The 16,815-nt window shown below is 43.5% G+C and overlaps 1 protein-coding gene across 1 annotated transcript in view; it reads left to right on the top strand.

Moving 5' to 3' along the window:
- The window catches only part of LOC139234956 (scavenger receptor cysteine-rich domain-containing protein DMBT1-like), a 31,219-nt gene that overhangs the window by 6,304 nt on the left and 8,100 nt on the right, over positions 1-16,815 (top strand). Inside the window, exons 4-5 of the mRNA XM_070865945.1 lie at positions 7,177-7,491; positions 10,155-10,469. Coding sequence (XP_070722046.1) covers positions 7,177-7,491; positions 10,155-10,469 — 630 coding nt within the window. The remainder of the gene's footprint in view (positions 1-7,176; positions 7,492-10,154; positions 10,470-16,815) is intronic.

The following is a 16,815-nucleotide window of genomic DNA, read 5'->3' as shown; positions in this document are numbered from 1 at the left end:
TTAGGCCTTTATTGCAAGAGGGATGGAGTATAAAAGCAGGGAAGTCATGCTACAACTGTACACGCTATTGATAAGACCACACCGAGGGTATTGCTTACAGTTTTATCTCGTTATTTATGGAATGATATACTTGCATTGCACGCATTTCAGAGATGGTTCACTAGGTTGACTCCTGAGATGAAGGGGTTGAATTGTGATGAAAGGTTGAGCAGGTTCTGCCCCAGAGAGCTGTGGAGGCTGGGTCATTGATTATATTTAAGTTGGAGATTGAGAGATTTTTGAAAGATAAGAGAGTGAAGGGTTATAGGGAGCGGGTAGGGAAGTGCAGTTGAGCCCAAGCTCCGATCAGCCATGATCATATTCAATGGCGGAGGTGGCTCGAGGAGCCAAATGGCATACTCCTGCTCATATTTCGTATTCCAATTTACCCAGGCCAGCTCCATTCACAACCGATTGAAATTTGTCCTCCTTCATTTAAATATTTTGAGTCTAGGTTTCTCTTTTTCCTTTTCCGCAGCTAAACGAAAACTTATAATACTATGATCACTGCTCCCTATCTGTTCTTCTACTGAAACTTGATTCACCTCACTTCGCAGAGCCAGATCCAGCAAAGCCTCTTTCATCAGTGGGCCTGAAACGTATTGATTAATATAGTGCTCCTGAACACACTTCAGAAATTCTTCCCCCTCTCTGCCCTTTACACGTTTACTATGTTAATTGAAACCTCCCATTATCACTACTCTGTAGTTCTTACAACCATCTCTAATTTTCCTCCAAATTTGCTCCTCTATATCCGACCCACTCATAGCTAGCCTACGGAATACACCATTAGTATAACGCCACCTCTATTGTTTCTTAACTCTAACCAAATGGATCCTGTCCTTGACCCCCTCCAGGCCATCCTCTCTCTCTCCCCACTGTAGTAGTATCCTTAATCAATACTGCCACACCACCTTTCTTTCCTTTCCTGTCATTCCTGAACACGGTGGGGAGACATTTAGTATTGCCCGGTTTGGGGCACTGAAACTTTAAAAGTTGTAGAATTAGCACCAGTTGCTAATCATTCTCGTCTCCTGCAAAATTCAATTTTAGCGCTCCAAGAGGGAAATGGAGCTCTCACTCAAGTGCGAACCACTTATCTTCGGGAATAAAGTCCACAACAGTCCATACCGGAAACTGAGATGATAATTCAAATATTCTCCCGCTTTTACTAATGTTACTTTTTTTAAAGCAGGATCACTGATTGTGTTGTAATAATATCACTATTATTTTATTGATTAAACACCCTCACCGGGAGCAGTAAATACTTGGCACTCGGAATATTTGCAAAGCAGACAGAACAAGTTCACATTGAGATTTGACCCAAAGCCGCAGTGAATGAGCTGGAAATCTTACCATCTCAATCCAACTCTCCATTCTCCACCCGACAGATGCTACCGGGCATACGCAGTGAGCCTGGCTCTGCGCCTGAACGAATCGCTTGATGTGAGATCTGATATTTTACACAGACTGTGAAGCTGAGATTGGGGATGTAAGTTTCTTGGCTTCGGGGGAACCTGATTAATGGGTTCACGGTCATGGTGGGTAGCACGGGAGGTAACTGCACAGTAGAATCCGAGAGGTGACTGCACACTCCTATTCTTTTCAAGTTTTGATAAATATTGAGAAGCTCGATATCATCAAGGACAAAGTAATCTTCTGGAACGGCAGTGCATCCACCACCTTTAACATCTGCTCCCTGCACCATCGATGTACAATGGCTGCAGTGCCTACTATCTGCAGGATGCTCTGAACCAACACGCCAAGCCTTCTTTTGCAGCATCTCTCAAACTTGCGACATCCACCATCAAGAAGGATAAGGACAGTCAATGCAAGGGATCACCAACACCACCATATTCCTCTCCAAGTCACACAGCATCCTAACTTAAACATATATATATACATCGCAAATTCTTCATCATCGTTGGGTCAAATTCCTGGAACTCCCCATCTAATAGCATTGTGCGAGCTCCTTCATGACAAGTTCTGCAGCTGTTCAAGAGGAAAACCCATCACCACCTTTTCAAGGCAACTAGGTATAGGCAATAAATACTGCCTTGTTAGCGACGACCACAGCTCTATAATTATTGTAAATATTACACGGAAATTCATACAATATACAGTACAGAAACAGGTAATTCAGCCGAAATGGTCCATGCCTGTGTTTGTGCTTCTCCCATTCCTCCTCATCTAACTCTATAAGCATAAACTTCTATTCCTTTCTCCTTCATTTGCTCAATTAATGCCCCCTTAACTGCAGCTATTATATTATTCTCAACTACTCCTTGTAGTAGCGAGTTCCACATTCTGGATAAAGAAGTTTTTTCCTGAAATCCATATTTGGACTTTCTTCTTAATATATTTATGGCTTCAAGTTTTGATCTCCCCCACACTGTGCCCTTTCAAACCAGTTGAAAATCTTAAAGATCTCTATCAGGTCACCACTTAGCATTTTCTATAGCAAGGAGCCCCAGATTGTTCAATCTTTCATAATATTTCCGAATAAGCAATAGTTTGTTCTTATATCCACTCTGCTACTTGTACTCTAACTCCATAAGCCCTCACGGGAGAAACAACGTTTACACCAGAGTCCAGGAATCCTGCTATAAAAGTAACCAAAAATACTGCGGATGTTCGAAATCTGAAATAAAACCCGAAAATTCTGGAAACACTCAGCTGGTCAGGGAGCATCGGCGGAGAGACAAACAGAGTGAACGTTTCAGGTCGAAGACCGTGGCTCATTACGAAAGAAAGAGGGGATATTCTTGGACAGCAGCTGTTATTAGGGGAACTATCCTTGAAATTAGGTGGTAGCCATTAATCAAAGGCAGCGATCTGGATCCGGCAGTGCAAGGGTTGTTCGCGATTATTGAACCTCATCACTGAGGGATGAACTAGGTCTGGTTCTGTGGTGGCCGAAATCATTCTGGGAAATTCTGGCCATGTGCTGCAAGTTTACTGGTCATTCGTTGAGGACGTCGGTTAGAAAAGATTGGATTTACTGTGATTCCCTTCAAATCGTCACTCAGTGTCCACGTTATACAGGGGCAAAGTGGGAGGAAGAGAGAGAACACAGCTGGGAATCTGCAGTCCCGGCCCGTGAACCTCATCGATCATTGTCATTTTAGTCATTGTCCAGTGAGGCCCCTTGCGGAAGGGTGTGATTAAATAAGGAACTGGTTATGGGATTTCACTGTAATACGTCAAACATTTTTTGAGCGATAAGTAGTTATAGGTTGATCCCGTTCTGTTACGACGTGTTCAGGTCTTTTAGTGAGAGAAATCATAAATTATGCCGGGAGGTTATCCCGTGCTAAGTAGCCAAAATACAAACTGGTCTGGTCTCTTTATCTTATAGAAACTCTAAATTCAATGAGATGTTTCACAGGATCATTTTCAAGACGTGTAATTGTAATTGAAATTAAAACTGGGGAATTTAAGGCAGATCAAAGAATGGGTAACAATTGGGACAAGATAAGAAATTTAGTGAGGTGCCCATTCTAAACTGGATGGCTTGGAGGATAACATCACACTGGGGGAGGGAGATGGAAGAGTTGGAGCAGAGTGGAGGGGAGTTGCAGGGTGCGGATCGGAGCAGACCTGGAACACGGAAAGTCATAGGTAGTTCAGCCCCATTAGTCTTTTCCATCTCTCATGCATTTTCGGCCAGTCACTGAGATCATTGCTGATCTGTATCCGAACTTCCTTTAACTACATTGGTTCCATAGCCCTAATAGCTTTGGCTGCCATAAATCTATCGATCTCAGATATAAAATCAATAATTCAGTTAGCATCGATTGCATTTTGTGACACCATCCTAAAAATCTCAAGCAAATCAATCTTAACCATACTTACTCTCGACAATACTAGTCGAGTAGATCTAAGCTATCCTCATAATTTAACCATTGGACAACTAGTAATTTTATTTTGAATCTGCGCTGCACTCCTTTCTAGGTCTGTTTTGTAAGCTGTGGTGCCAGAACTGTACACCTTACTCCAGATGTAGTCTAACCAGGGTTTTGTACAGCTGTGGTAAACCCTTCTCCTCTTTATATTCTACCCCGATAGATAAAAAGGCTATCATTCCACTAGAATGCTTTGTTTTTGTACCTGATCACTACATTTAATGATCTGTGTGCATGGACCCCTAAATCTCTTCGGAACGCCACTGTTCCTATTTTTTCAACACTTGGAAATTATTTTACCTATCCTTCCTTGATTGAGATTGTTTTATGACCTTGATACGTAACATGCCCATCAACGAAAAACAACTATCAGTCGGCAGATCAACTGCTCAACAAAGCAATCAAAACATTCACGTAAAAATCAGGATGTGAGCATTAAACCGAACAGTCCCGCCTTCTACACTGTGTATAACGCCGGTGCCCAGGTAGAGGGCGGCATTATGCCCTGGAAGAGAGGTATAGAGACACACCTGGAGTCATATCTGTACAAGCAGTTGCAGTGAATAGTGGGCCTTGTAACGGGGACTGAGCTATTGAAGGAATTCAGCTCAGAGTTGCTCAGCTGGATTGCGAGCATCAAGCACTGCGATACATCAGGGAGGGGTGGAGATATCTGGACACTGCATTCCAGCAGGCAGTCACAACCCTGAAGTTACATAATTAAAATTTGATCTGTGGTCAGCTACAGGAGGGTGTGACTACGAGTGAGGCTGGTATGGAGATGCAGAATGCAGCATTGGAGGAGCCTCAGCCCTTGCACTTGTCCAACCTGTCCGAGGTTTTTCCTCCCCATGTGGTCAAGGACAAGGTGGATGAGTAAGCGAACAAGAGCACCGTTGTACAGGGGAGCTTTCAAGTTGGGGGAGTAAAAATAAATGTGGGAGTGGTAGGGGACAGTATAGTTATGGGGATAAATACTGTTCTCTGCAAATGAGTCCGTGCCTCCTAAAGGCCGTGTTGCATGCCTGTGCTAGAGTTAAGGTCATCTCCTCTAGGCTGGAGAGGAACTGGATTACTACCTGAAACATGAGCACATTTTCATACTGGACATAAGATCAGAGAGATGAACCCATGTCTCACAAATTGATGTGGTTGAAATGGAATTTGATTGATAATAACATAAGAACATAAGAAATAGGAGCGGGAGTAGGTCATTTGGCCCCTCGAGCCTGCTCCGCAATTCAGTAAGATCATGGCTGATCTGATCATGGAATCAATTCCACTTCCCTGCCCGCTCCCCGAAAACCTTTATTCCCTTATCGCTCAAAAATCTATCTCAGCCTTCAATATATTCAAGCCTCCGCAGCTCTCTGGGCCAGAGAATTGCATGGATTTACAATCCCCTGAGAGTATAAATTAATCCTCATCTCAGTTTTCAATGGGCGACCCCTTTATTCTAAGACTATGACCCCTAGTTTTAGTTTCACCTATATGTGGAAATATCCTCTCTGCATCCACCTTGTCGAGTCCCTTCATTATCTTATAATTTCAATAAGATCACCTCTCATTCTTCTGAACTCCAATGTGTATAGGCCCAAGCTACTCAACCTATCCTCATAAGTCAAGCCCCTCATGTCCTGAATCAATCTATTGAACCTTCTCTGAACAGCTTCCACTGCAAGTATATCCTTCTTTAAATACGGGGAGCAAAACTGAAGGCAGTACTCCAGGTGTGGCCTCACCAATACACTGTACAGTCTCTGCTTGTATACTCTATCCCCCTTGCAATGCAATTCAACATTCCATTTGCCTTCCAGATTATTTGCTGTACCTGCATACTAATGTTTTGTGTTACGTGCACAAAGACTCCCAGGTCTCTCTGTACTATAGCACTTTGCAATGTTTCTCCATTTAAACTATAATTTGATGTTCTATTATTTCTGCCAAAATGGATAACCTCACATTTTCCCACATTTTGCTCCATCTGCCAAACTTTTGCCGACTCACTTTGCCTGTCTATATCCTTTTTCAGATTCTTTGAGTCCTCCTCACAATTTGCTTTCCCACCCATCTTTGTATCATCAGCAAACGTGGCTACATTACACTCGGACCCTTCATCCAAGTCATTAATATAGATTGTAAATAGTTGTGGACCCAGCACCGATTCCTGCGGCATCCCAATAGTCATTGTTTGCCAACTGGAAAATGACTCATTTATCCCGACTCTCTGTTTTCTGTTAGTTTTCCAAGCCTCTATCCATGCTAATATATTACCCCCAACCCCATGAGCTTTTATCTTGTGCAGTAAGCTCTTATGTGGCACCTTATCAAATCCCTTCTGCAAATCCAAATACATCACATCCACTGGTTAACCCTTGTCCACCCTCCTTGTTATATCCTCAAGGAAATCTTGTAAATGTGTCAAACATGATTTCCCTTTCATAACTACATGCTGACTCTGGTTGACTGAATCATGCTTTTCCAACTGTTACTGCTTCCTTAATAAAGGACCTCAGCATTTTCCCAACGACGGATGTTAGGCGAACTGGTCTATAGTTTCCTGCTATTTGTCTGCCTCCTGTTTTAAATTTGCGGTTTTCCAATCCGCTGGGACCGCCCCAGAATCCAAGGAATTTTGGTAGATTACAACCAATGCATCCACTATCTCTGCAGCCATTTCTCTTATGGCCGTAGGATGTAAGCCATCAGGTCCAGGGACTTGTCCGTCATTCATGGGGCACTGGCATCGGTATTGGAATCCGTTTGGATGGGCTTCAATTGAATCATGCTGGGAGCAATGTTCTGGCGAATCGAAGAACTGCGGCTGTAGGTCGGGCTTTAAACTAAATAGTGGGGAATGGAGGGGAGGATTCAGGTGAGCAGAAATTTAAAAAGTGAAACAAAGAAGATGGCAATAATGCACGATAGTGTGTAAACAAAAGAGTGCATCAGAAAGTGGGGTCAGTCTAGGTAAAAATATTAAAAATACATAAGTAAAATATCTTTATTCCATCAGCTTTTTTAGGAGGAACTGTCAGCTTTGAGTTATCCGACATTTTAATGGGATCCTTTACTAACTGTAATTGTTTTGAAGAGATAATTTATATAAAATACGGATATATGATCGTCGTAGAAAACATGCTTATTTTTCCCGCTGTTTTCTATGCTGCCCTTTATGCAAACTTAGGGAGATTTACAAGCTATTTACAATCTGTATTTGTTTCCAAACCAGGGAACCGTGTACCAAGATTGGTTGGTGGAGGGAACAGATGCTCCGGACGGGTGGAAGTGCTACACGGAGCGCAGTGGGGAACAGTTTGTGATGCTTACTTTGGTTTAGAGGACGCCAGCGTGGTCTGCGAACACCTTCAGTGCGGGGCAGCAATCGCAACCCCGGGAGCAGCTCACTTTGGGGAGGGAACCGGCCCAGTGTGGAAGGAGAACTACAGGTGCCGGGGGAACGAAACCCAATTGTGGGATTGTCCGGTTTCATCCTGGGACCAGTTTATCTGCTCACATGGAAATGACGCCAGTGTCATCTGCTCGGGTGATTTCTCTCAGTCCATTGAACTATGATGTGGGAAGTGCGGCTCCTGTTATTTATATGGGCTTTCAAAAGACAAAGTACCACCGATTCGAATTGTTAGCAAAATTAAAGCCCATGGGATTAAAAGGGGAAGTTTTGGCCTGGATGCAAAATTGGCTAAGGGATAGAAAGGATGTAGTGATGAACGGTTGCTTTTTCCAAATGGATGGAAGTATACAGTAATGTTCCCCAGGGGTCAGTAATAGGATACCTGCTCTTCTGATATTCATGAATGACCTAGGTTTGGGTATACAGGAAATCATTTCAAAGTTTGTGGATGAACTGAAACTTGGAAATGTCGGAAAAAATTCATGTGGACATCAACCGACCACCGAAATGGAAAGACAGGCCACGCATGGGGTGCCGCAGGGTTCAGTGATTTAGATGAGGGAATTGAATGTAATATCTCCAAGTTTGCAGATGACTCTAAGCGGGGTGGCAGTGTGAGCTGTGAGGAGTATGCTAAGAGGCTGCAGGGTGAATTGGACAGGTTAGGCGAGTGGGCAAGTGCATGGCAGATGCAGTATAATTTGGATAAATGTAAGATTATCCACTTTGATGGCATAAATAAGAATGCAGAATATTATCTGAATGATAACAGATTAGAAAACGCGGAGATGCAACGAGACCTGGGTATCATGGTACATCAGTCATTGAAGTTTGGCATTCAGGTACAGCAGGCAGTGAAGAAGGCAAATGGCATGTTGGCCTTCATAGCTAGAGGATTTGAGTATAGGAGCAGGGAGCTCTTACTGCAGTTCTACAGAGCATTGGTGAGGCCTCACCTGGAATATTGTGTTCAGTTTTGGTCTCCTAATCTGAGGGAGTTGAGGGAGTACAGCGAAGATTGATTCCCGGGATGGCAGCACTGACATATGAGCAGAGATTAGATCAATTGGGCTTGTATCCACTGGAGTTTAGAAGAATGAGAGGGGATCTCATAGAAACATATAAAATCTGACAGGATTGGACAGGTTAGAGGCAGGAAGAATGTTCCCGTTACTGGGGAGTTCAGAACCAGTGGTCACAGTCTAAGAATAAGGGGTAAGCCATTTAGGACCGAGATGAGGAGAAACTTCTTCACTCAGCGAGTGCTTATCCTGTGGAATTCTCTACCACAGAAAGTTGTTGAGGCCAGTTCGTTAGCTATATTCAAAAGGGAGTTAGATATGGCCTTTACGGCCAAAGGGATCAAGTGGTATGGAGAGAAAGCAGGAAAGGGGTATTGAGGTTGAATACTCAACCATGATCTTATTGAATGGCGGTGCAGGCTGCAAGGGACGAATGGCCTACTCCTGCACCTAACTTTTATGTTCTATGTTCTATGCATTAAATTTAACGCAGATAAGTGTGAAGTGTTACATTTTGGTAGGACGAATGAGCAGAGACAATATGAATTAATTGCTGCAATTTTAAAAGTAGTACAGGAACAGAGGGAACTAAGGGCAAACATACAAAAAACTTTGAAGGTGACAGGATAAGTTGAGAAGGCTGTTAAAAAGCATATGGGATTATAGGTTTTATAAGAACGAAATAGAGTATAAAAGTAAGAATTTAGGCTAAAGGTTTATAACACACCGACTAGGCTTCAGCTGGAGTATTCGGTTCAATTCTGGGCAATTTAGGTAGGATGTCAAGGTTTTGGAGAGAGTGCAGAAGAGACTTCTTTGGAATGGCACCATAAATGAGGGAATGTGGAGAGACTGGTAAGATTGGGTTTGTTCTCCTTTGAGCAGAAAAGGTTAAGAGGACATTTGATAGAGATGATCAAGATTATGAATGGTTTTAATAGAGTAAATGAAGAGTAACTGGTTCCAGTGACAGAAGGGTCAGTAACCAGAGGAATCCGATGTAAATTGACGAAAAAAGAAACAGAAACAACAGGTGGAATCATTTTATTACGCAGCTATTTATTGTGATCGGAATGCACTGCCTGAAAGGGTGATGGAAGAAGATTAATTAGCAACATTCAACTGAGAATTGGATCAATACTTGCAGGTAAACCATGTAGATTTCTATGTGGAAAGAGAAGGTGAGTGGGATTAATTACATAGCTCTACCAAAGAGCCGGCACCGGCAAGCTGGGCCAGATGGTTGCCGTTTGTGCTAATCATTCTCTGAATCTATGAAACGAATGTCCCATGTCACGGTGTTTAAATCTGTCCGCGTTAATACAGAGCATTATCCAGAATTCGTCGTTAATAAAGCATTTGAGACCATTAGCTGTAATATTAAGGGAATAGTGTACAAAAGTAAGGAAGTTATGCTAAACCTTGATAAAACAATGGTTTGGCCTCAGCTTGGAGTATTGTGTTAAATTCTGGGCACCGCACATTCTTGCTAAAGTGTATTTATCATTTCCGAATTTTTATCAGTAGCGGGCCTGCTCCGCTCCCCTAGTTTCCCCTTTTTCAGATTAGCCCCTGGACACAGCTCGGGATCTCTCTATAATCTATTCAATGAGACACGGTCATGGATTAGAGGATGTGTCCTTAGGCCTCGAGGGTATTTATTTCAGGAACTTTAATCATTAAAATGAATAATAGTTTTCCGGTGGGATGTAGTAACCTATGGGATACTTTGGGTTCAGTTTACCCATTGTCTCAATGTGTTTCTTTTTGTAGATGAAGGTTGGCCGCCGAGATTGTCCAAGGGGGGAAGCCGCTGTGACGGGCGAGTGGAGATTTACTACAACGGCCGCTGGGGGAGTGTGCAGGACAATCTATGGGACATAAATGATGCCAACGTGGTCTGCAGGCAGCTGGGCTGCGGCTCTGCGATAGCCGCTTATAATTCTTCAAAGTACAGAGAGAGTGAAGGGCTCGTGTGGGTGAATGATGTCCAGTGTGAAGGAAACGAGTCGCAGCTCAGGAACTGCAGCTCATTCACATTGAATGCGTTTCTCACTGACAGCGTCGGCGTAGGGGTTCTGTGTTCAGGTGAAAAAATGATTCACTTTTACAGAATTATATAGTACTGTATGGTGCTTTTATTCTGTTGTTACCCTGTGTATTAAGCTGATTTTTAGTGCAGAAGGATGTTCTGAGTTCTACTTGTGTGAGTTCCATGATGCAATAAATGTAGTCAGATGCTCGAGATTATGCTAGTTGAGTTTCAATTTGCGGGTTGTATGAGATTTAGCTCTTCGGAGGTGATACTGATGTAAGTTCCGTAACCAGAAGAACATTTCTTTCGCCAGTACGTAGCAAGGCCAACAAGAGTGAAGTTAGTTTCACGGCAAAAAGTTGGGCACAGAGAGGGGGTATCAGTGGGAGAGTGTTTTGGTGGTAGTGATCATAATTTAGTTAGATTTGGCATAGATATGGAAAAGGACAAAGATAGACCAAGAGTAAAAGCTCTCGATTTGGAAATGCCAAGTTTTACCATAATAAATAGGAGCAGGAGTAGGTCATTTGGCCCCTCGAACCAACTACACCGTTCAACAAGATCATGGCTGATCTGATCTTTGGCCTCAACTCCACTTCCCTGGCCCCTCCCCATTACCCTTCACTCCCTTATCGCTCAAAGATTGTCTATCTCAACCTTAAATATATTCAAAGACCCAGCCTCCACACCTCTCTGGGGCAGAAAATTTCACAGATTTACAAGCCTCTGAGAGAAGAAATTCCTTCTCTCCCCAGTTCTACATGTGCGATTCCTAATTCTGAAACTATACCCCCTAATTCTATACTCCCTCAAGAGGAAAAACATCCTCTTTGCATCTACCATTTCGAGCCCCCTCATTATCGTCCATATTTCAATAAGATCACTTCTCATTCTTCTGAACTCCAATGAGTATCGGCCCAACCTACTCAACCTTTCTTCATAAGTCAACCCCTTCATCTCAGGAATCAACCTAGTGAACCTTTTCTGAACTGCCGCGGAGACCCAAACTGTACGCAGTACTCCAGGTGTGGCCTCACCAATACCCAGTATATTTGTAGCAGTACTTCACTGCTTTTATAGGCAATCTCCTTTGCAATAAAGCCAATATTCCATTTGCCTTCCTGATTACTTGCTTTCCATGCCTACTTACTATTTGTGTTTCATGCTGAAGGACCTCCAGGTCCCTCTGTACTGCAGCATTTTGGAGTATCTCTCCAATTATATAATAATTTGCTTTATTAGTTTTACTGCCAAAGTGGATAACGTCACACTTTCCCAAGTTATTCTCCATCTCCCAAATTTTTGCCCCCTCACTTACCCTGTCTATATCCTTTGCAGATGGTTTGTATCCTCCTCAAGCATTGCTTTTCCTCCCATATTTGTATCGTCAGCAAACTTGGCTCTGTTACACTCAGTCCGTTCTTCCAAGTCGTTAATATAGATTGTAAATAGTTGGGGTCCCAGCACTGATCCCTGCGGCACTCGACTAGTTACTGGTTGCCAACCAGAGAATGAACCATTTATCCCGACTCTCTGTTCTCTGTTAGTTAGCCAATCCTCTGTCCATGCTAATATATTACCCCCAACCTCATGAATTTTTATCTTGTGCAGTAACCTTTTACGTGGCCCCTTATCAAATGTCTTCTGGAATTCCAAACACATAACATCCAGTGGTTTCTCCTTATCCATTCTGCGTGTTACATCCTCAAAGAACTCCAACAGATTGGGTAAACATGCATGCCCTTTCATAATACCATGCTTACCTTGCTTGACTGTATTATGTTTTTCGAAATGTCCTCCTACTGCAAATTTAATAACGGATGCCAGCATTTTCCCAACGACAGATGTTGGGCTAACTGGTCTATCATCGTTATAGGCAGTCTCTCGGGTTCGAGCATGATCTGGTTTCACACTAAAAATGAGTACTCAGATGACTGATAAACTCAGTTTAAACAGTGGAAAATGCCTGTGCGTGAATTATTTTAATGTGGGGTGGTGGTTGCACACCAGCCACCACAGGGGCTTGACAGAGTAAAGTCTTTTTCCAGTGGCAAGTGGATCCAAGACGACTGGAGACCAGGCTGTGCCACATGTGCCAATACATACGCAAGTTCCCTGTTTAAAAAAACGCCATTTTTAAATAAGGGCGTTACATTTGTGGTTTTTCAATCCGCTGGGACCTCACCAGAATCCAGGCAATTTTGCTTTATATTGCAACCAATGCATCCACTATCTCAACAGCTCCTTCTTTTAAGACTCTAGGATGCAAGCCATCAGGTCCTTGTCCAACTTTAGTTCCTTTATTTTATCGAATTATTTTCCTTTAGTGATCGTGATTGTTTTAAGTTCCTCACACCCTATTGCCCCTTGATTACCCAATTTCCATTTTTGGCATGTTTTTATTGTCTTCTACCTTGAATAGCGCTAGAAGATCCGTGTTCAAATTCACTGCCATTTTCCTATTTCCCATTATTAATTCCCCAGTCTCCTCCTCTAAGGGACCAATGTTGACTTTACCTACTCTCTTCCTTTTTATATACCTGTACTACACTCTTACTATCTGTTTTTATATTTCTTCCTAGTTTACTTTCATAATCTATCTTCCCTCTATTATTTTTAGACGTCCTTTGCTGGTTTTTAAAAGTTTCCCAATTCTCTGGCCTCCCACTAACATTAACCACTTTGTATGCCATTGTTTTCAATTTGATACCACCCTTTACTGCCTTAGCTAGCCTCGGATGTTCTTTCCTTCTCACTGCAATATATTTTTGTTGAGAATAAGAGTGCATTGAAAATGACTACAGTGTCAGAGCAGAGGGAGGCACTCAAGGAGGAGAAAGTGAAGGTTCAGAGCAAATATGTCCCCACAAAGAAACAGGTTGGGATCCCCAAATCTACAGCCCCTGGAAATCAAGGGGTATACAAGGGAGGGTAACGCAAATTATCTTTTGTCAGATGGCGACAGTTAAATTCTGCAGAAAGCCTGGAGTAGTACAGAAAGTGCAGGGGTGAAATTAAAATGGAAATTAGGAAAGCAAAGAGAGCATGAAAATTATTGGTAAGTAAAATCAACAAAAACAAAGAGATGTCTTATAAATATATAAAGTTTAAGAGGATAACTAAATAAAAAGTAGGGTCTATCAGAGATCAAAAAGGAAGATAGTGTGTAGAGGCAGAAGACACGGCTAACAGTTCTGAATGCATAATTCACAAAAGAGAGGGACGATGGAGACATTGTAGTTATCAGGAAGTGTGAGAAATATTAGATGAGATAAACATAGTGAGAGAAGAATTATTAGTGTATTTAGCATTTTTGAAAGTAGACAAATCGCCCAGGCTGTTAAGAGAAGCAAGCGAGGAAAGAGCGGAGTCTTTGACCATCATTTTTCAATCCTCACTGACTACAGGTGTGGTGCCAGAGAACTGGAGGGGTGCTAACTTTGTACCGTTGTTTAAAAAGGGTGAAAGGAATAGACCATGTAATTTCAGGCCAATCAGGCTAACCTCGGTGCTGCGCAAAGTGTTGGAAAAATTTCCGAGGACAGTATTAATCGTCATTAAGAAAGGCACAGATTGATCAAGGACAGTGAACATGGATTATTTAAGGGACGGTTGTGTCTGACTAACTTTTTTGAATTATTTGAGAAGGTAAACAGGAAAGTTGATGATGGTAATGCAGTTGTTCTAGTCATATCAATTTTAGCTACCGGTAGGTGTTTGACAAGGTCCCACATAGCAAGCTTGTCAGTAAAGTAAAAGACAATAGAATCCAACGGAAAATGGCAAGTTGGATCAAAACTTCGGTCACTGGCAGCAAATAAAGTGTAATGGTTGATGGGTGTTTTTGTAACTGGGAGGCTGTTCCAGGGGGGTTCGGCAGCGCTCAGTACTGGGTCCATTTCTTTTTGTGGTATATTTCAATGATTTATTCTTCAGGACAGGGAGCTTGATTAAGAAGTTTGCAAAACATTTCCGTATGATAGTGAGGAAGAAAGCTGTAGACTGCGGGATGGTATCAATGGACTGGTCAGGTGGGAATGAAAATGGCAACTGGAATTCAATCCAGAGAAGTGTGAGTTAAGGCCATTTGGAGAGGGCTAACAAGGCAAGTGAATACAAAATAAATGTTAGGATACTGAGAAGTGTAGAGGAACAGCGGGATCGTTGGGTGGATTTTGATAGATCCCTGAAGGTAGTTTGATAGGGAGAAAATGTTGCTATCATCATCATAGGTAGTACCTCCAAATCGAGGAAGACTTGCTTCCACTGTAAAAGTGAGTTCTCAGGTGACTGTACAGTCCAATATGGGAAATCCAGTCATTGTCACAGGTGGAACAGACAGTCGTGAAAGGATAGTGTGGGTGGGGAGTCTGGTTTGCCGCACGCTCCTTCTGCTGTCTGTGCTTGTTTTCTGCATGCTCTCGGGGACGAGACTTGAGGTGCTCAGCGTCCTCCAGGATGCTCTTCCTCCACTTAGCGTGGTCTTTGGCCAGGTATTCCCAGGCATCAGTGGGGATATTGCACTTTATCAAGGAGGCTTTGAGGATGTCCTTGAAATGTTTCCTCTGCCCACCTGGGGATCGCTTGCTGTGTAGGAGTTCCAAGTCGAGTGCCTGCTTTGGGTGTCTTGTGTCGGGCATGTGAATGATGTGGTCGGCACAATGGAGCTGGTCGAGTATGGTCAGTGCTTCGATGTTGGGGATGTTAGCCTGATCGAGAACACTGAAGTTGGTGCATCTAGCCTCCCAGGGGATTTGCACGATCTTGCAGAGACAGCGTTGGTGACATTTCTCCAGTGACATGAGGTGTCTACTGTATATGGTCCATGTACTGTAAAAGCTCCACGTCTCTGAGCCCTATAGGAGGGCGGGTATCACTGCAGCCCTGTAGACCATAAGTTTGGTGCCAGATTTGAGGTCCTGTACCTCAGGCGACCAAAGGCTGCGCTGGCGCACTGGAGGCGGTGTTGGACCTCGTCATCGATGTCTGCCCTTGTTGATAGCAGGCTCCAGAAGTATGGAAAGTGGTTCATATTGTCCAAGGTTGCGCCGTGGATTTTGATCCACAGCTGCATTGCTGTGTGGCGGGATCAGGTTGAGGACCTTTGTCTTACGGATGTTTAATTTAAGACCCATGCTTTTGTACAAGATATTGACGATGGCTTGGAGTTCAGCCTGAGAATGTGTGCAGCGACAAGTGTCGATCACATACTGTAGTTCTATGACAGAGGATGGGACGGTCTTGAATCTAGCCCAGAGGCGACAATGGTTGAACATGTTCCCACTGGCTCGACAGTTTAGTTCCACTCCAGTGTGGAGAAGATCGAGAAGAGCGTTGGCGCAATGACGCAGCCGTGCTTGACCCCGGTCCAGACATGATTGGGTCTGTAGTAAATCCGTTGGTCAAGACCACAGCTTGCATGTCATCGTGGAGCAGGCGGAATATGGATACAAACTGTTGGGGGCAGGTGAAACAGAGGAGGATGCTTCATAATCCCTCATGGTTAACAGTGTCAAAGGCTTTTGTGAGGTCAAAGAAGGCCATGTACAAGGGTTGGTGCTGTTCCCTGCATTTCTCTTGCAGTTGCCGCACCATGAAGATCATGTCTGTTGCACCCCGTCGTGGACGGGATCCGCATTGTAACTCCGGATTGATCTCTTCAGCCACAGGGAGAAGATAGTTGAGTAGGATTCTAGAAATGACTTTCCCAGTGTCTGCCAACAGGGTGATTCCTCTGTAGTTGCCAATTTCGAAATTGTCCCCTTTTTTAAAGATGGTCACGATTACAGCATCTCTGAAATCACCAGGCATGCACTCTTCCTTCCAGATGAGATAGATGAGGTCATGCATTCGTGCCTCTCCACCATACTTTAGATCCTCAGTGGGGATTTCATCTGCTCCTGAAGCCTTGTTCTTCTTGAGCTGATGGATGGCCTTTCCTACCTCGTGAAGGGCTGGGGTTTTGCTGAGATGGCGGCAGGTAGCATGCTGCGTGATGGAGTCGAGGACACTCATGTCAAAGCCAGAGTCTCGATTAAGGAGATGTTCAAAGTACTCATTCCAGCGGGAGTTGACTGCTTCAGTAGCCTTGATGAATGTCTCCCCATTCTGGCCAGCAGTGCAGTGCGGCCTTGGGTGCTTGGGCCATAGGTGGACTTAACTGTGGTGAAGAATCCTCGCACGTCATGGCTATAGGCCACCTGCTGAATCTCCTGTGCTTTCTCCACCCACCATCTGTTGTTTAGGTCGTGGGTTTTTTGTTGGACGTTGGCCTTCAGCCGTCTGCGCTGCTTTGTTGGTCTCGAGTTGGGCTGTTGCTTTAGGTTCAGAGATACCCCAGCTTGTGGTTTATTCGCTCTTGGACCTCCTGGTCATTCTCATCAAACCAGCCCTGGTGTT

The sequence above is a fragment of the Pristiophorus japonicus genome, chromosome 22 (assembly GCF_044704955.1).
Source record: "Pristiophorus japonicus isolate sPriJap1 chromosome 22, sPriJap1.hap1, whole genome shotgun sequence".
NCBI classification, from domain to species: Eukaryota; Metazoa; Chordata; class Chondrichthyes; family Pristiophoridae; genus Pristiophorus; species Pristiophorus japonicus.
The sequence above is the reverse complement of the archived record's forward strand: the minus strand, read 5'-3'. Positions and strand labels throughout refer to the sequence as shown.